General features: G+C 35.8%; 1 protein-coding gene across 6 annotated transcripts in view; it reads right to left on the reverse strand.

The window, feature by feature from the left end:
- The window catches only part of FGF12 (fibroblast growth factor 12), a 638,738-nt gene that overhangs the window by 13,813 nt on the left and 603,082 nt on the right, over positions 1–21,843 (reverse strand). For all 6 annotated transcript variants that reach the window (XM_054700452.1, XM_054700451.1, XM_054700450.1 and 3 more), the window contains one exon: positions 3,486–3,684. In XM_054700452.1, the coding sequence (XP_054556427.1) occupies positions 3,486–3,684 (199 nt within the window). The remainder of the gene's footprint in view (positions 1–3,485; positions 3,685–21,843) is intronic.

A 21,843-nucleotide genomic window follows, 5' to 3' on the forward strand; every position in this document is an offset into this window, starting at 1 on the left:
AGAACAGGCAGACTGACTGAAATACACTGCTGAGGGGAGCAGCGGGTGAGGCAGGAGAGGTATGCTGTGCCATGTGGGTTGCTCTCTGACTGGCTGGGGATCGAACTCGTGCTGCAGTGGCTGGCAATAGCTTGATAGTGCTGTGTTTAACCCCTGTGCCACCAGGGAGGCTCGGGAACTGACCAATCTTATAGTTTAACTGGTAAGTTATGATAAAAGAATGTGAAGGTTTTCATGAATCCAAAAGGACATTTATTTCTAAGAAACAAGTATATTATTGATTTAAAAAGAAGAGAAGAAATTAGAGATATTACTCAAGAGCATTTGCTAGGGTCCTACTGGATATTTTAAGGTTACATCTCAGAACTGACAGTGGTAAATCTTACCAGTCTTCATGGTAATTAGGCACTTGATCTCTCTTTTTTTTAATTTTTTTTTTAATTTTTATATTCCACATACAATTGCAACCCCCTGATTTTGACCCCAGTCTCTCCTTTCCCTGCCCCCTCACAAAGTGTGTCTCTGGTTCATAGCTGTTTGTTGATTTTGATTTTTTTCTTATAGTTATTCTTTTTCCTGGTCCCTTATTTAGGTTTTCTAGATTCCTGTTATGAGTGAGACCATCTGGTATTTTTCTTATTCTTTCTGGCTTATTTCGCTGAGCATGATCCCTTCCAGCTCCATCCATGTTGCTGCAAATTGTATGTGTTTATCTTTTTTGAATGCTGAGTAATATTCCATTGTGTATACCACATCTTCTTGATCCAGTCATTTATTTTTGGGCATTTGGATTGTTTCCAAAGCTTAGCTATTGTAAATTGTGCTGCTATAAACATAGGGGTGCAGGTGCTCTTTGGAATTAATGTTTCTGTGTCCTTTGGGTAAATACCTAGGAGTGGAATTGCTGGATCATATGGAAGCTCTATCTTTAGTAGGTTGAGGAATCTCCACACAGCTTTCCATAGTGATTGGACCAGTTTGCACTCCCACCAGCAGTAGGCACTTGATCTCCTGACTCAGAATACCTTGATTTGAATTGAATCTGCTACTTACTAGCTTGATATGGGAAAAATGACTTAATGTCTTTGCACATTGTTTTTCCACTTTTGTAAAATAGAGATAATACTTGACTCTAGTTTATAGAAATGGAATAAAAAATAAGAGGTAATAATTAAGAAATACTTAGCATACTACATTTTCACAGTAATTACAAAACACAGCTAATATTGTACAGAAAGCGAACCTTGCTCTGTAAGACAATACACATTTGTAGAGAATTAAAAGATCTTTTGTTTGAAATCAATTAAGTTCTTCATTTTCTAAAGTGATTCTCATGGTATTCTATAAAATTCACACCTAAGTTTTCATTCCCACAATCTAAAGACACAAAGAGCCTTGGAATTAATTCCAAGTATTAGTGAATCTGATTTACACTGGATTTTATTTTTCCCACAGAACAAAAGGAAAATCATTATAAAGCATTGGTAAATAAGAAAAATAAAACTAAAACAACCAAAAGATGGCAAAAACTAATGGAACCTTTATTTGGTATGTAGCCATCCAGAAAAAAAAGACTACATTTGTAGACATCCCTGCATACACATGGCCTAAATCACAGTTCTAACAGACAAAATGGATAATTTATAATTTTTCTACTGTGTGTGTGTGTTTGTGTGTGTATGTCTGATCACTTACTAAGTGATCAGTAAGATAAAAGTATCACATAACAGCTACCAACATAGGCTTTGCTGCTATCTTCTTCATCCCTTCCTCTATCTCTGACTAGAATATGAATGCTGGGTAAGCATGCAGATAAGGGCATACTCAGCGCCACTGTGTGTGGTGGCACTGACAGTTCAGGGCACAGTTGTACACAACACTATGAAGAGAAGAAGAATGAAAAGCTGGACATGGCCAGAGTCCCTAACAATTGGGAAGCCACAGTGCCAGCCGTGGGCAGCTGTTCTCTGCATTTGGTTTGCGAGAGAATAAAACTTTGTATGATTAGGCTTTTACTGACATGGGTCTTGTGCTGTTGGCTGCTAACCTTACTTCTAGGAATGTCTAGTTGTTTCCACATTTGTACTAAAATGCAGCAATAATATTAAGGCAGTTTTAGAACTAGGGCCATGGTCATTTTATACATCTCTCTTAGAAATGTGTAATGGCATATATAACCCAAGAGGAAACTTGACTACAACAGTGCAGATAGTAGTTATGGTTGGAGATTAGGAATAAGTGTTTTTGTGTAATTTTATTTTTATTCCTGTATTTTATATTTTTTGGGAAGTATAATGTGCATTATCCATAAAAGAAATAAGTACATGATTTTTTTCCATTTCCCTTTTATTTTCTTGAATGTCCCTAAGTATGTACCACTTTTATTACACACTAATGACTTAAATACACAAATATAAACCATGCAACAGTTAAGGATTTACTCACACTGCAGCTGAAGTGTTTTGTTTGCCTACTTCCCACCTCTTATCTCAAATGGACTGAACATATTCTAGTTCCAAAGATATACCTTGACCTCACCATGCCTTTTAGATATTTAGAGGTCAGCTAGCCTCATTAATGCTCTTTATCTATCTATCTATCTATCTATCTATCTATCTATCTATCTATCTATCTATCTATCTATCTATCATGGAGTTCAATGCACCAATTTTTGCAGTTTTGCAAACGAAAAGCTTGAACAAGTGCCTTAAAGGATTGTAATATGTGAGTGTGTGACTTTTAGAAGAGAAGAATGTTAGGTCGGTAAATGTCCAGAACACTGTTGCTTTCTTTGCCTGCATTAAAAAGTCTTGCTGATCACAGTAAATGTGGCCAACTCAATGGTATATCCTCATCCTGCTTAAGGAACAAGTCACCCAAAGTGATGGTATCTTAGCATTAAATCTGATCAATTTGAAAAAAGTGAACATTTTTTCAAAGGAGAAGAGTATAGTTTCCAGTGAGAAGGAAAATATGTAATACTGTAAATATGTATTGAACAAAGTAAACAGCATACTATTTTCTCTCCTTGAAATAAAAATTAATAAATATACTATACTACTACATTTGTTTAAAGATAGATATTAGGATATAAACATATTTCCAAAAGTCTTTTGCACACTTTTAAGCACAGTAATGGTATCAGTAGCACTCAAATGTATGGCCTAAGAAATTAAATGATTGTGTTCAATAAAGAAGGAAATTATATTTTTAATGGCAGCTAGTACTTTATTAATTTCAGGATTTTTCCAGCTTCCATATCCAAACAGTTTATTTTCTAAGTGCCAAATATTTAAATAGAATTTTATTTTTCATTCTTTCTGCTATGATTATTTTTTCTAAAATAGGAAAAAGCACTATTGTGTTTTCTGAATCTTATTCTAATCAGCTGCATTCCAGGCCAATACCACTTAGTGGAGGGACAAGCAACAGAATTGGCATCAACACCCAGATCATGGTCTAAAGGAAAGAAGATAATTTCGTACCTTCAATTGGTTTTGGTACAAAATGTGATGAAGGCTTGGTTTTCTTCACTCTGTTCCCCTTCATGATTTGACCTTCTTTATTGAGTCCCAGAAACCATGCCCGGCCTGATTCTTGCTGACGGTACAGGGTAGAAGAATAGATCACGTAGTAGTTTTCAAACACAGATTCCTTAAATTTGCATTCAGGAGTGAAAACATCCTGCAGAAGAGACAAAGTAGGAAAAGGGATTTTAAATTGAATTGTCAAATGCTTAAATCTAATGACTTGAAATTAAGAACAAATGAGAGGCAACCTCATGTAACTTCTGTTAGCACTTGATTTGAAAGATTCATTGCACAAAATTAAGAAACAAAGATTTCCTTTCAACCAACTTTTACTTCAAAGAACATGGTTGCTCAGACTTGAGTCATTCATAAGACCATTCAAGGCTTTGCCCAGGTCTGAGCTCTGATCCCACACAATGTTTTTAAATTTTAGAGATAGGCCACACTGCACATTTTAGTGTCCATTAACATGTGAAATGTGTCCTGGGGCTCAAGATCAAGTTGAATTACAATAAACACAGGTTCACCAAATGTTTAAGGAACAAATTATATGTAGAAACATGTTACCCAACCAAATTTGTTTCTAAATCACCAGAGATACTACACATTGACTTAGTGCAAGTAGCTTTCTCTTTAATTTCTTCAAAATATTCTTAGTAATCAAAACCTCAGTTAAAAATACTCAGGAGTAGAAAAATATGTAGAATATGTGACTATTATATTTTATGACCTTCTGTGAAACATGGAATGAGAGATTTGGTTCAAGAAGAAATCCTGAAAATCCTCTAATGACATTGTTTAAGTGTGAAAACCAAAAGATTATATGATTAATTCAAATTTACACCAACTGCATCAATGTTAGAACTCACATTTATTGCTATATTTACTTAGGCCTCTTAGTATTTTTTTTTTTTTTTGCCTAGGTCTTATTTAGTGACTTGGAATAAAATTTTATAATCACATCACAGCCTAACAAATGGACAAAATGTATTGCATAGGAAGAACAATTCCTTCCCTTCTGGTAACAGAAGAAAAACAAATTTGAGTGTTATTTTCTTTAGCTACAGATAAATAATACTCCTACACATCTAACAGACCCAAAACAGCTACTGTCACCTACATTAGGTACTGGAAGTATATCTTTTCATCCTGTCAATGAAAGGCCCAATGATTTAATGCATTAATCTGGCATTAACTTGCTAGGAATATAGGGATGAAAACTGGCTGTAACCATGTCCTTGTAGGTAATAATCCCAGGCCTATCCCCTGTCTTTATTTGCAGAGAGCTATATTCTATCTATGGGAACTGATGAAATGATACAAGACACAGCTAACGCTGCTCCATTGATTTTAAATGGTTCTAAAATTAAAAACGAATAAAAATAAGGCTAAAAAATGAGAAGGGGGAGTTGGAGAGCTGGTTGTAGGTATTAAAATGTGAATAACTAATTTCAATGATCATTATTATATTGACAATAAAATATGTTCCAGCATACTCTCCATTTTAAATCATGTTACTTAATTAGAAAACCCAAAGACTATGTGATACCACTTCATATCCACTACAATGGTGATTTAAAAAAAGGCTAATGAAAAGTGTTGGTGAGGATGTGGGAATGTAAATAATGCACAGTTGGGAAATAGTTTGCAATGCCATAAAAGGTTAAATGTACAGTTATCATATGATCCATTAATTCTACTTCATGTATATAATTATGAGAAACAAAAACATATATCCATGCAGAAATGTTCATAGCAGCATTACTCATAATGTGGAAACAATTCATACACTGAGAAACAAATGAACTGATAATCAAAATGTGGCATAAACATATGAGAGTATTATTTAGCCATAAAAAAACAATGGGAGCACTGTTCTATGTAACAACATGCATGATCCTCAAGAACACTATTCTGGGCCTCCCTGGTGGTATAAGGGGTTAAGACATAACCTATGAAACTATCTGTGGCTACTGCAGCACAGGTTTAATCCCTGGCCAGGGAGCTACCCACATGGCGCAGCAGACCTCTCCTGACTTTTCCGCTGCTCCCCTCAGCAGTGTATTTTGTCAGTCTGCCTATTCTGTTCCCCACTCTGTCTCTGGTGAATCATCTCACCCCCACACCTCTGGCCTGTACCCCAGTTCTTGTATGCATAAATAAATAAATCTTTAAAAAAAAAATTATTCCAAGTTGAAAGAGGCTAGAAAAATTAGGCCACACATTGTAGGATTCCATTTATATCAACTACTCCAGACAAAAAGCAAATTAATGTCACTAAGGACTGAGGAATAGGGAAATGGGGAGTAATCACTTTTTTTTTTTTAGAGTTAAAAATGTCCTGGCATTAGGTAGAAGCAATGTGTTCATAGATTTGTGATTAAAACTACCAATGCATACATTTTGAAAACATGACTTTGGTATGTGATTTGTATCTCAATAAAAAGAACAAAAATAACATGACTAGAGAAAGTGAGGAAAAAGAAGGAAACCATTATACAGTCCTTGTCTGGCAACACAAAATTAAATGAGTAAACTGCTGGAAATGGGCTCTTTGTCTCTTTGTGACCCTGCTTCAAGATTATTAGGACAGAGCTTAACCATTGCCAAACACAGGAATCAAGGTGATTCAGATTCAATTTGTAAGACAATCTTAGTTCTGGTTTTCTGTTAGGACTATGTTAAAAGACTTAGAAATGCTAGATATTTCATACAAATTTTACTATTCTTTATTACTTTTTATTTTTTTTGTATTTATTGTTGTATATCACTGCTAATTTTTGGACAGTTTTTGATTTCTCCCCTCAGGTGTAGTCCTCATAGTTCTCCCATCACCACAGTCCCTCTCTGTGCTCTTCCCTTCCCCGCTTGACCCCTCCTTTTCCTCCTCCCCTTCTGTATGCCTCAGATCTTTGGCCAGCTTGCAGGTTGTGTGTGTTTTTCCTGACCCTTTGTTTGGTTTCTCTGTATTCCAAATGCAAGCGAAACTCTCTGACATTTATCTTTTTCCTTTTGACTATTTCACTGAGCATAATCCCTTCCAGCTTCATCCATGTTGCCACAAATGGCATGGGTTTATCTTTTTTGATCATTGAGTAGTCCATCTTTTTAAGAACAAACCTATTAAAGTAATCCTAAAGCTTTTGTTTCTATGTCAAACTAAAGAGACTCTTGAATGTTCAAGGAATAAATTCTACATATAAGATTTCAGATCTCATAATAAGATTTAGGGAAAGAATATGGGGCAAGGAATTGTGTATAAATAATTTATTATCATATGTGCAGATGGTGACACAGCTTTTTATCAATATTTATAAGCATGCTTCATAGGAATATGAAAATTTGGAGAGAAATATAAAGCTGTTTAGTGATAGTTCAGTTTGGTGCCTTTATCTAACAAAGTAATGAAAGTCCAAGATAGTGGAATAATTATTCTGAGAGTCGTAGGAAGTTAGAGGCTGACCTAGACCATGGGCTAGAACCATGGGCTTTTGGACGCTAGTTCAGTGTTGCTGCCAGTGCTATTTGCAGTTGCTTTCCTACAGCACAATCAAGCCTACTTTTGGTGCCAAACTGTTAATTTGAGTCAAGTCTTAGTCATCAATACAAAAACCACATCAGACAGGTATAATTACTATGTTATACTTTTTACATGAGAAAAATAGCATTTTTATTTAATATATGTTGAATTCCTAGCTTTCTGTTTAGTCTCACAATTATTTAAAGGTTGGCTCCTGGGACAGAAAGAGCCCAGGATATTGGGCAGGAACTGAAGTCCTGGGGAGCATGAGCCAGAACAACGCTAGGTAGGGGCTGGGTCTTGAGGTCCTGGTTAGCAAATGGGAACCCCATATATAGATAGTATCCAGCTTCTAATCAGAAATAAAAAGTCAGGTGATATTAAAGTTCCATTTAATGCCATGGCAAATTGGAAATGCAAAGAGACAGAATTCAGAAATGAGACAATAATGTCTGGCCAGGGCAAAAAATTTCAGGAAGAGTGTAGTGAAGATACGTCTATGGGATATGAAAAGTCTCTCAGAAATGGGGAGGGAAACCACAAGAACACTAAGTCAACTTGGGCAAGCTTTACAATTTCAATTTCAGTATGGGGTTGAGAATCACAGAATTTATAATTTTGTCATTATCATTCTTTCGTGTAATAAGAAATCAGTTGAGGAACTCTAGGTGATTGGTTTAACTTCTTTGAATTGGACTTTTTTTTTTAAAGATTTATTTATTTATTTATACAAGCACTGGGTACAGTCAGAAGCGCGGCAGGGTGAGAGAATTCACTAGAACCAGAGCGGGGAGCAGAGCAGGCAGAGGGACCGAAGTACACTGCTGAGGGGAGCAGCGGGCGGCAGGAGAGGTCTGCGCGCCATGCGGGACCCTCTTCCGGTGGCCGGGGAGCAGCCGGGGATTGAACCGGCGCTGCAGAGGCCGCGGGCAGCTTCGCATCCCAGCGCTCAACTGCTGCGCCACCGGGGAGGCCCTGAATTGGACATTTTTAATGTAAATTGAATTTTAAGCAGAAATAACATGATGGTAAGTTTTACCATCATGGATAAACCTGTAGTAAGTTTTTAGAATGTACAAAAATGCTGATTCTATATTCTTGATTTTTTTCTTATATCAAGAAAAATGCAACCAATTATATAAAAATTCATTTTATTCTGTGTTTTTGTAATACATATTTATATCTGCTCCATCATCCAGAATTCTATTCCATAAATTTAGGTTTATCCTGAATTGATTATTCCTACTATAACTAAAGCCAAAAAACAAATATACATGCACTTTTAAAATAATCATCTAAAGCATTTGCAGAGACTTGGGAAGTCACATATTTTCGGGGTGGGGGGGTTATGAGTTCATAAAAACTGTGTTTGGAATGACAATAACTCTAATATGTAATGACACAGGAAAGTTAAAGTTGATAAAACTCTAGACTTCTTCAATCCAGAGCATATAAGGAAAGCAATGAAAACTAGAATAGTAAGGAGGTTTTCTTTCTTTTTTTTTTTTTTAACCTTTGAAAGACTAACCAGTGGTCATGTTGCATCTCATGAATTTTTTTTAATAGATTTTATTTTATCTACTTATGCATACAAGAACTGGGTGTAGCACATAAGTGCGGGGGGTTGGGGTAAGAGGAGTAGGTGTGAGAGGATTCACCAGAGATAGAATAGGGGAACAGAACAGGTGGATCTACTGAAATACACTGCTGAGGTAGCAGTGGGGAGAGGCAGGAGAGGTCTTCTTTGCCTTGTGGGTTAGCTCCCTGGCCGGTGATCAAACTTAAGCCACAGTGGCTGGCAATAGCTTGATAGAGCTGAGATTTTAATCCCTGCACCACCAGGGAGGCCCACTCATGAATTTTTATTTGTGTCTCTATATTCCTGAGCTCTGCTTTCAATAGAAGAGCATAGCAAGGTTTATAGAAATGATTATTGATGAATCAGAAATATCTTCATGTTTGCTTTATATGTATAGATATGTGAAATGCTGGTTTTGTTTTTCACATTTATTGCCTTAAAATCTCTCCATTGTTCAACTCAAGCTGATCTTGACTTTAGTGGAATACGAATTTGACCACTGATAGCGTTCTGAAATCATTTGTTGAGTACACATTCCTTTCAGTATTTGCATAAATGTGATTTCATTCTAGCATTATAAAGTCATTATGTGACTGATTCTTTTTCATATTCCAAATACTCAGGCTTACCCAGAAAGTAAAGAACACCTACCCATTTCAGCCTAGATTATGAATAAATGCTGGAACACTATATTACACTGCATAGACCCACAATGACCACTCGAGACTTATTCCAGTCTCCTCCTAGTCAATCTGATTCTAACATATTCTCCCAAGAATTCTTTTTTCTGATCCGCAATGTCACAGTATCATACTCAGACTGGACACCTCTTTCATATTGATTCCTTCCTGACTTCTCTCTGAACTTAGGCCAATGATGTGCCACAAAGGTTCTTGCTTCTCCTCCAATCTTTGTTCTGCCACTTCACAGGAAGAGGCCCTTCCTCATGGGCCAATCTTGGCCCTTACCATTCCCATTTGAATAATATTTTCCTTTAGATATAAATATCATGACAAATAAGAAGACAAAAATTTAGGGATTTTCATTATTATAAGGATAAAATGTTGTATTTTTTTTACAGTTAGCTTTCACTGCCAACAATATTTTCATCACATGATAATTCTTTGACAGGCCAATATTTCCTAATCCTCAAATTGTACTTTGCTTAAGTTGTTTTCTCCTTCTCTATCTCATAGGGCTATGACACATGATTTACCCAGGCATTTCAGGGAATTGTGAACTTTCCCTCCTTAAACTTGTCTTAGTATTTACTTTTATGTGTGTGTGTGTTTGATGGTGGTATAATGCACTCTGCTTTATATCATGGTGCCTAACCAAGAAATATGAGTTTTGGCTTATAAAGTCATGTTTCTCATTAACTGTTACTAGGGAAAACTAGCACACTCAGCATTCACTTTATTCCTGTTAAAGTAAACAACAAGAATCTTCTAAGTAAAAGAAATAGCAAAGACTATGTTGTAAGATAGACTTGAGTGACAGTATTGACTGTTTTATTAGTTGTATTATCTTGGGCATACTACCTAATGTTGATTAATTTTTTTTTCTCTTTCTGACTTATTTAAAAATTTTTAAATATATTTTTACATCATTGTTCATTTTTTAAAATGTTTGCTTTTTGTCTTATACTCTATATAGAAAGTAATTCTCACATTTAAAAACTTGGTGAAGACACCTAAGACTGGCCTTCCTAGACAACCTCAAGTATATAATACAATATTGCTAATATAATCACATTGTTGTACATCAGATGTCCAGAACTTACTTACCCTACATAACTAGAATTTTGTGCCTCTTGATTAACATCTCCCCATTTTCCCCTCCCCTGGCCCTTGGTAACCCCCATTCCAGTCTATATTTCTATGAGCTTCATTATTTTACATTTACCATGTAAATGAGATGAAGCAGTGCTTGTCTTTCTAGTTTATTTTACTTAGCATAATGTAGGCTAGGTTCATTCATAGTATTACAAATGGCAGAATTTCCTTTTCTTTAGCACTAAATAATAACCAACTGTACAAACATTTTCCCCCACCCCAACACACACACTTTGTCTATTTGTCTGTCAACAGACACTTTGATTGTTTCCCTATCTTGGCTAATGTGAATGCCAAAATGAGCAGGGGGGTACAGACATTTCTTTCAAGACTTTGCTTTTATTTCTTTTGGATAAATACCCAAGTTGGATTATTGTGTAATGATTGTTATATAATGTAGTGTCACCATCAAGAAATAAAAAAGAAAATAAAAGGTAATTTAGTGAGGTGACAGATGACACTAATCAAAACTGATTGTGTGGGTATTTCACAATGTAGATGAGTGTCAAATAATCATCATGAGGTATGTACATTTTACATATCTACATATTTTTAAATTGTAAACATAGCTTAAAAATTCTGTAAAATATCCATCATGGATTATACTCAAGCATGGCTAAAATGAGAAGATAGATAATGCCAAGTATTGATAAGATATAGAAAAGTAGATCTCTCATATATACAGAATACATGAGAATAAATTGGTAAGACCACTTTGGAAACTGGCAGTATTTATAAATACAAGTATATTCTTTGATACATCATTTTCTGGATTTATGCCAAAGTGAACTCTGTGTGTGTGTATGGTCTATCTGTCTGTCTGCCTATCTCTCTCTCTCTCCATCCTGCCAAATGAAATGCATTCCAAAAAACATGTGTAAGAATGATCAGAGCAGCACTAGTCATAATAGTCCCAAAATGAAAACAACCCAAATGACCACGAGGAGTAGAATGTATATGTAGTATAATGAAGAAATTAGAGACTAAGGAGAAGTGAGACTAAGCAAACTACAACTATAGGTAATAATATAGATGATTTTCACCAACATAATGCAGAGCAAAAGAAGCACCCCTCCCCCCAAGGAACAAACAACTACATAGTATAATTCCATTTATATAAAACTCAAAAGCAGGTAAAACTAATCTAATATAGAATTCAAGTAGAACTCAGAGAAGTTAGTTATTGGGATGAAGCAAGAGGAAAATTTATTTCTTGATCTGGAAACTGGCTATACAAATGTGCTTACTTTTTGAAAATTCATTGAGCCTTATTTTATTTATATACTTTGTCAACAAAATCCAAATAATGGTCAAAAATGTGGTATTAAGTGAAATGATAAATATTACTTCCCTAAATCACTGTCCTTTCAAAATCAAGTTTTTTTTCCCATATAGTTCATGTGATAGATGGCAATTTTATATCCATAACAATTATTCAATTCATAGGTTGCAGGTAAATGTTCTTCCAGCTGAAAACTGGAATTATACAACTCATTTACAAAAAAAAAAAATATTTTCCATTCTTTCTCCAACTATTCATTCTGCTTATTTTTTTCTTTTTTCTTTTTTTTAAGATTTATTTATTTATTTTTATTTATTTATACAAGCACTGGGTACAGTCAGAAGCGCGCAGGAGGGTGAGAGAATTCACCAGAGCCAGAGTGGGAAGCAGAGCAGGCAGAAGGACCGAAGTACACTGCTGAGGGGAGCAGCAGGCGGCAGGAGAGGTCTGTGCGCCATGTGGGACCCTCCTCTGGAGGCCAGGGAGCAGCCGGGGGATCGAACAGGTGAACCGGCGCTGCAGAGGCTGCGGGTAGCTTTACAACCCAGCACTCAACTGCTGCGCCACCGGGGAGGCCCCTGATTGTTTTTTTTTTTTTTTAATTCTAAGCCGTTATATAATGCACATACTCACATGTTTCATTTATCAATAGTGTTTATAAAATTGTAAGTTCAAACTAGCAATTTATAAATTCCTATAATACTAATTATATCAAAACATAAGATGAGCAGAGTAAAATAAGAGAAATGTCCACAACACATGGAGAAAAGCACAGTACACGTTTTCTGCAAAAGCATTTGGATTTTCTAAATTTCTGAGTTATTAGCCACTGACAATTTCCACCTGGCTTTTTGCAAATCAATAATCTCTCTGCTTCCTCCACTGTAAACTGAAGACATATTTGGTATATATTCATGAGGACTTAAAGATCAAATTACACGTGTACAAGTTTTTGACACTTAAAATAGCTTATATAATTAAGATTATGTCTTATACATAGACTTGATATAACTTTAAGTTTCTACATTTTAGTGTGAAATCCATTTAGAAGACATTTTTTTGTCAGGATGTTATGTGATTTTCTTACACTCATTTTGCTCCCCTTAGTTTTATTTGTAAAATGTATGATTTCCAACTCAAGTACAGGCTTGCTAAGTTAATATAATTAAATAGTACCATAATTACAGTTTACAGTTTACCTTAACCCTGCTTTTTGCAGAACTTCACCGCGACTTCTTACTACTCTAGTTGTAATAATCCTCAGGATGAATGTGCAATGAATGTGCACTGGTCTCCTTGCTCTTTCTAAAAACAATAAATATAACCCATTTAAAGTCCTTCAGAATTAACATCCTTTGTTCTTGGAAGGTCTGTTCAATCACAAATTAACATAGCATGAGCTCTCATTTTATTCAGGGCACCACTCCAGTGTGACTATTTCAGAGACCTTCTGCCTATTTACATAAGCTAGTGTCTCCCTTCAGTCATGGTCCAACCCTATATTTGCTTTTTTCTTCATAAAATTTACTACTATATGGTAATACTAATACTACTATTTGCTTACATATAAATCCATGTGAATTCCTTGAAGGTAAGAACCATGATTATTATATTCATCTCATATTCTCAACAGTTACTGGAATAAGGAAAAAAACAAAACAAAAACAACTATTCCAACAAAGTAATCTGGTGAGAGACATCATGAGACCTAGATTTTTTAATCTCGTTATATCTCTAATTTGTGTCCCAAACGGGAAGATACATTACCTTCTGTTCCCCTAAAGGTAAAAGAGAAGTTTCTGTCAAACTGGGCAATCCAGTGCCCCCCCTTTTTTGTTAAAGATTTATCCATTCATTTACAGAACCGGGGTACAGGCCAGATGCACAGGAGGGTGAGAGGACCCACCAGAGACAGAGCAGGGAACAGAACAGGCAGACTGACAAAATGCACTGCTGAGGGGAGCAGCAGGCATGACAGGAGAGTTCTGCCGTGCCATGTGGGACCCTTGCTGGTAGGCCCGGATTGCAGTCTGCATTGCTTAAGGCTCAGTTTGGACATCTACTTATGAAGCACACGGAGACATCTGAGCACTTCTCTTTTTCTGGTAGAGAATGTTTTTTTGCCATCAATCTTTCATTAGAAACCTCACAAAGTGATCATTTAGGATTAATGACCACATTCCAAGTATGGATCTGTCCATTCCCAGGCCTAAAGACAGAACCAAAGTAGTCAAGACCTAAACACAAACACAACCTGCAAAGATGAAGAAATTAACTGGTTATTTATCTGAATTACAGATCAGAACACACACTCTACTGGAGGATAATACAATGCACTCAACAATGTATCATAGAAATGTCTACCATATAATGAGAATTTATAAAACATGGATATAAGCAAGGCAAATTAACCCATAATTAGTCACTTGAGCAGTCAATTTACTCATTTGTGGAATATGATAAACAAAGCGAAGGAATACACAAAAGCAAACCAAAACAAAGCCTTTAAACCTGGGTGCAGATCTGAGGCTACCACAAGGGAGGGTGGAAAGGTGGCAGCAAAGGAGGAAAGGGATGCAGTGGAGTGTGGAAGAAGATTATTGGTGCTTGGGTTGTGGGCATGTTGTCATAACATACAGGTGTAGAGGTATATATCTATAAACTTAAAACTTCTGCAGTGTCGTAAATCAACATTACCTCAATAAACATAATTTTAAAAATAGCAAAGACCACAAGATGACCCAGATGTTAGAATGAACAAACAAGAACTTTAGAAAAAAAGAATATGATGAAAAAAGAACCAAATTAAAATTTTAGTCCTGAAAAGTAGCATATCTGAAGGAAAAAAAATAGCGGGCGACTTGTTGACAGACTTAAGACTGGCAAATGAAAGCATCATGAACTTGAAAACAGATAATTGAAATTAGGCTGAAATACACAAATAAAGTTTAAAAATACCACAAACAGAATCAGTAACCTGTCAGCAATATCAAATAGTCTAAAACGTGTGGAAGAAAAAGAAACAGAATGATGTAGAAAAATAATTGTAATAAATTATTAGAATTTATGAAAAATGGTAAAAATAAACTCCAGGCAGGATAAATTATATCAACATTTGTAGAATGCAATCAAAGAAGTGCTATCAGAAAATGAAAATAAATCTCATTTTACAATGCACATTAGTTACCCTTTGACACTTTTGGAAATTTGACCTGCAGATATAGTAGCATTGATACAAAATGGAGCATATGCAACATTATATTTAACATTAAGATGTTTAAATATCAAAATACTGAAAACAATCTAAATTCCCTTTAATAGAGGATCAGTTAAGTCAATTCTGTCATATCCTCAGAAATGAAAGCATTACACAATGGCTGAAGACAATAAAGCAGCACACTATGTATTGCTATAGAGAGGTGGCCCAGACACATTGTCAAATAAAAGAAACAATCTGTAAGTGTATACATATTTGTACAAAAGGTTATGTGTATTAAGTACAAACACAACCATAATGCCGGCACCCATATATTTTTCCATGCTACCATTTGCTTTTATGGGGTAATGTGTCACAATAGACATGCTATATAACTATCCCTACTGTCATTGAGGTGAAACCACCCTAGAATTTTCTTGTGCTGCTTGTTCACTGGGCTTGAATTGTTTCATTTAAAGATCTTTCTGGAAGTGATTACAATGCTCAGTGACTGAGACATTTTTCAGTGAGGAATGACTGTAATGGTCAATGGATGAGAAATATGACTGTATGCACTATGGCTACAGAGCACCTGTGATGCAAAATTGCTGTGATGTTGCTGAGAGGTATAGTAAACATCACAAATCCTTTTATTAATCTGGAAGGAATGATTTTTTTTTAAAGCAAAGCAAAAGAATCTGGGTATCATGCAGGAACCCAGCAGGTGTGAGCCGAGTGAGCTACATCCCTCGCAGTGTTAGTAAAAACATATCTCACAGGTGTGTACTGTTCACTCTCAATCAAGTCTGTATGTACTGTCACACAAGTCACTTTCATTTCAGCAGCCTAAAGAGTGATCTGCTAGACAAACAGTTCTGACAGAACGCAGACACTAGGGTTGTGTTTTCTTAAAAACATCTTAGCTGCAATGCTTCTTGCTGTGATAGAGTTCTCAGAAGGATCATTCAAAGTAAACACAAAAAAAAAAAGGAATGAAGAGAGGATTTTTGTTCACTTTATGCTTTTCTCTAAAGTCTCAGGTTATTGGTAATTTATCTCTATCATGTTTTGAATATACAAGCATTAAGACAAAGATGACAGGCATACATTTAATTTCATGAAAGTTACTAAAAACAAAAGAAGTTCATAAGTTCCATTCCTTATGATCAGTATAGAATCCTTGGAATTTAGAGTTGCAAATTTGTAGTCTTACTCTCCATTTTTTTTTTTAAAGATTTATTTATTGATTTATACAAGCACTAGGTACAGTCAGAAGCGCAGGAGGGTGAGAGAATTCACCAGAACCAGAGCGGGGAACAGAACAGGCAGAGTGATGAAGTACACTGCTGAGGGGAGCAGTGGGCGGCAGGAGAGGTCTGCGCACACCTGGGACTCTCACCCGGTGGCCGGTGGCCGGGGATCGAATCGGTGCTGCAGAGGCTGGGGGCAGCTTTGCAACCCAGTGCTCAACAACTGCGCCACCAGGGAAGGCCCCTTACTCTCCATTTAACAAAGAAAGAAGATCTAGAGTGGGAGGAAAGGACCCAGGCAAGATCATGCAGTTAGATTATAGCAGAATTAGCATGAGAATTCAGTCTCCAGCCCTTACTGTGCTGCAGTGCTTTAGTTATAAGTATGCTCTTTCATAGATTAAGATTTATCAGGAAAAATAGGTCCTGACTTATGATTCTGCATATTTTCTATTGATTAAATCACTGACCAAAGTGCTTCAATTATTGTAACAGCAATTATAATTTTAACTGTCATAATGAACACACTTTATTTTTATTTATCCATTTGGTTGCAGGCAGTGAGCATTTTGCTTTTATGTTTCCATGATGCAGGGAATGGTAATATGACAGGGGGCAAAAGGCACAAAAAGGTGAATCTTTTTCATATATATATATATGAAATCTTTTTATTCATATATATATATGAATCTTTTTCATATATATATATATATATAAAATAACACGTAAGCTTGACTGATGGTTTTGATGAATGGAGAAGTCACTGTATTTTTCTAAGTGGAGTTTTCATTTGTGAACAAAGAGAAGACTGGGTGAAAGGAAAGGGCTGGGTCCATCCAAATCAGAAGCTTAATAGCTTTCTACTATTAATGGTCCTGTCAATACACCCTTTGAGTTTGATTCACTTGTGATTCAGGACTTATGACTTAATTCTAGAATAATTTTTTTTGCAAACTAAATGATGTTAGTCACTTATTCAAAAGCATCTCAGAAGCTACAAAAATGGTTGATAGATGAAATGCTTTCATTGAGAATGTTTGCCTATCTTCCCATGTGTACAGTGTTTGAAAACAAATCCATACAAATAAAACATTCGGGCCTCCCTGGTGGCGCAAGGGGTTGAGCACTGCACTATGAAGCAATCTGCAGCCTCGGCAGCATGAGTTCGATCCCCGGCCGGCCAGGGAGCAACATACATGGTGCAGCAAACCTCTCCTATCTTGCCCACTGCTCCCCTCAACAGTGTATTTCAGTCAATCTGCCTGTTCTGTTTCCCACTCTGTCTCTGGTGAATCCTCTTACCCCCCACATCTCTGGCCTGTACCCCAGCCTTTGTATGCATAAATAAATAAATCTTTAAAAAAAAAGATTCAGACACATGAGGATTATTCGTTAATTATCTTTACCATTAGGTTGCTAAATTACCTCATGCATATGCATCTATCTTAACAAGTTATTGGCCATATACCTTTTTTTTTATTTTAATAGAGGTATGTTTTATTTATTTATTTATTTTATTTGTTTGTTTGTTTATACATGCACTGGGTACAGTCAGAAGCGCGGGAGGGTGAGAGAATGCACCAGAGCCAGAGCGGGGAGCAGAGCAGGCAGAAGGACCAAAGTACACTGTTGAGGGGAGCAGCGGGCGGGACCCTCCTCCGGTGGCCAGGGAGCAGCCGGGGATCAAACCGGCACCACAGAGGCCGTGGACAGCTTCGCAACCCAGCGCTCACCGGGAGGTCCTGCCCTGGCCATATATACCTTTTCATCTCCACATATATCATTGTCATTTAAAACATATTTTATCTATTGTTTCTGCTGTGTTTTCATGTGGTAAGTTCTCCTACCTATATCTGCAAATCCAAATCTCACTTAAAGATCTAGTTCAAATTCAACTCCACTGACAAAATCTTCCCATCTTGTCAACTAAAAAGAATCTTTTCAGTTTCTTAACTGTGGTTTTCTTAACACTATGATCACTTTTTGTTTCATATGAATATTGAATGTGTACTTGCAAATATGACCTTTCTTTCATGTGTACTTGCAAATATGACCTTTCTAATTACAACTTATTTGAGATCAGCAGCTGTCTTATCTCTCCTTGACTCTTGCATAGTATCTAACTATGGTATCTTCTCTCCAAATGCATTTGAATGAATGAATGAGTGAGTGAATATATCCACTTTCAAATGTCTGGAATAGTTTGCTGAACACAAGTTGTCACAGTTCATTCAATCTAGTACAGGTAGCTTCCAGAGCTCAGCTTCCTTTGGTATGCAAACAAAATTCAGAATCCAACTATTTACATTTTCTTATTTTTGTCTTTAAAAGTGTCTTACAGTTGGGACTTAAAAGTTGCAGCTAAGAAGAAACAAATCACTAGCTTAACAAGAAATAACCATTTATTCTTTCAGAAAACATCTGAGAGAAACATTTTTTTAAAGAAAATGCACAGGGATATATTTTCTCAAGAGCTAGCAATATAAGAGAATAAACATAGGTATGAATCAACGTCCTTTTCACATTCTGTGATTCCTTACAAAAGATCAAGATTTCACATAAGGTGTCTATAAAAGATATTATTCTTTTCTTGAATTGAGAAGCAATTATACAGAAATTCAAATACATTTTAACTTGATAAATAGCTAGAAGCCATTAGCCTGAATTAATCAAAGTAAATAAATGTTATTTTGGATCTTGAAGAATGTAAGAAGAATGCTAATGATACTTTTTTGATATTAACACTTTCATAATTACATAAGAATTATTTAAGAGTAAAATCATTCTTTGGATATACTCTTAAATGTTAAGATACCCATTCAATTCATGTCTATATAGTCCCATTACCTTGAATAACACCTTACATCAAAATCTCTTTAGTATATAGTGAAATTTATATAAATTATTTACATATGAGTATCTTTTTGCACAGATTAGGCTGATTATTAAAAGGGCTACATGCTCTCCTTTTTATATAAATTCAACTATTAGTCATTTTTAGGAGATATGAAATGAATAAACAATTCTATTTTCAGATCACTGAATATAAAATGCATCAATTTTCAATGTCTCTTCAATTTTACTTTGTGCAATGTTCATTTAAGAGGGATCTAATTTGGATTCATTTCCTGTTTTGATTTTCATGTCCTTATGTAAAAAAAAAAAATGGGTTGACAGTTAAAAAAAAAAACAACTATTGGAAAGCAATTGTCTAATATGAGTCATATTTCCTTTTCTGTTAATCTCGAATTCTTTTACCTGCCTTAAATAACTTCAGTTTCAAGGTTTGAGGTTCAATTGTTTGGTAAGACTTTGGTTTCTCGCTCAAGTGTGCCAAAGATGCTCAGAGTTTTGGATCATCTCAGATATTTTGCAGCTTGCCATTTTATATTTCTTTTCCTCCTAGTAGAAGTCTGGTTTATTAAAAATGGAGCTGAAAAGAAACTTGAAATTGTTCTAAACCAACCCCATCATTTTATAAAAGGGAAAAATCCAGTATTGGGAGCCAACCTCAACACTGATGCTATTCTCTTAAGCCATATTATTCTTGAAGCCAAGTGGCAAAGTCTCACAGCATCTCACCAATTTAGATTGTATTCAATCTGAATAGAATCTGACCATTTTCGCTAATAGAATCAGCATGCAAATTTCTAGCATTCAATTTTTGAAAAGCTGTATTTAAAACTACTGTGTGGGAGAGCAGAACAATATGTGAAGGAGATATTATGCTAGACTCGACAAGTTTTCATTTCTGACACATATAGTCTTCATTTGAAGCAGAGGTAAAATTTATGTAGCCTATCTTTTAATACTTATAAGCAGATCAACAAAACTGTAAGCATATATTTGCCTAAATTCTCAAGTTCAATATATGCTTTATTTGTAAATTAGCTATAAATTTCCAGTCAAGATAAGTAAAGGAAGGGGTGGTTGAAACATATTTGTGAAGTTGAAAATATATTCGGTATTTAATTCCTGCAACCACTGAAATATTTATATAAGTCATGCATTCTTTCAGCTAACATTTAAATTCTGTTTGTGTTCTAATCAGTTACTGATATAGAGATTAGACATTCCTTATAGTCAAAGAGCTTACAATATTTTGAGGCATAAGATTTGAATAACAAAATCTCCTTGAATGAGAATTTATTGGCACTTAGAGAATGAGGAGAGGAAAGGGAAGGAATGGAAAGGGACATGTTGGATAGGAAAAGAAGGAAATATTTTATTAATTCAATAACCAATTTTTTTTTTAAGATTTATTTATTTATTTATACAAGCACTGGGTATAGTCAGAAGCGCGGGAGGGTGAGAGAATTCACCAGAGCCAGAGTGGGGAGCAGAGCAGGCAGACTGACGAAATACACTGCTGAGGGGAGCAGCGGGTGGCAGGAGAGGTCTGCGCGCCTTGCAGGACCCTCCTCCGGTGGCGGGGGAGCAGCCAGGGATTGAACCGGTGCTGCAGAGGTTGCGGGCAGCTTCGCAACCCAGCGCTCAACCGCTGCACCACCGGGGAGGCCCCACAATAACCAATTTTTAATGTCTTAATACTCCAATATTCATATGATTTTATGGATGAAATCAATACTTCAAGGAGCCCACTGATGAGATAGCCTAACCTAAAATGTGGTCAGATGGCTCAAATTCTAAGCATAAGACTTCCATGCTCGGTGCTCTATACAATCTAATGCATTTAGGAGACTACTCTTGCCTTTAAATGATTAGGGTAAGATCACACACTGAAACTATATACCTGTTTTTCTTTGGATTTTGAAGTTGTTTTCCAATGGCACTTAACCTCCAATTACAGATTGCTGCCACTAGGTGGAGTAGTGGTGACTTGGTTTAATAGGCATGGATTGACTGGACAGAGAGGGTTATGGGTTCCATGACTCCTATTTCAATTTTTTTTTATTTTACAAACTATATTGGCTAGCTAAGAAGTATAATTCAAAATACTCTTTCAGAAATATTAAGTTCAGAAATAATTAACTGTGCATATAATACCTGGATTTAAATACATTTTTAAGTGGCAGCATGAAACAAAGGAAAACTCAGGGTTTTGATGGTAGACACAGGGGTTTTAATGCTTTTTCTGCCATTTATTAGTTGGATGAAAGTGAGCAAGTTCTTTAATATCATTGGGCTTTCGGTTTCTCATGTGAAAACTTTGAATCATCATAGCTATTTTACAAGTTTGTTAGATGGTAAGGAAAGCCATATGGTTCACTGCACTCTGAGAAGAACATGGGTCACAAGCAGAAATGTCCTGTGGACCCGTGGATATGCTTGATTTAACCCCTACGGTTTTCTAAAATTAAAAAAATATCACAAAGAAATATGATTTCTGATTTCTTACAAAAAGTCTGAAGTTCAGGTAACATTGGGTCTCCATCTAAAAATTACAGCAATTCTATTACATAGGTGTCCTGTCCTCCAACACAGGCACCTGACACTTGAGAATGCCAACAGGATTATAAGTATACTTGCCTGGGACTCTGATTTATTAAAGTAAAAAAAAAAGAAACAACTTCAACATTTTCACACGAGTCAAGCCTATTTAGTCCTTCTGAGCCTCAGCCTCAGTTTCATGAAATCTCCTGTGCTACCAGAAAGGGACTATTCAGTTCCCATTGATTTCTCTGTTTTAT

Source organism: Talpa occidentalis, unplaced genomic scaffold, assembly GCF_014898055.3.
Source record: "Talpa occidentalis isolate TD23 unplaced genomic scaffold, MPIMG_talOcc4v2.1 talOcc4.4, whole genome shotgun sequence".
In the NCBI taxonomy this organism is placed as follows: domain Eukaryota; kingdom Metazoa; phylum Chordata; class Mammalia; order Eulipotyphla; family Talpidae; genus Talpa; species Talpa occidentalis.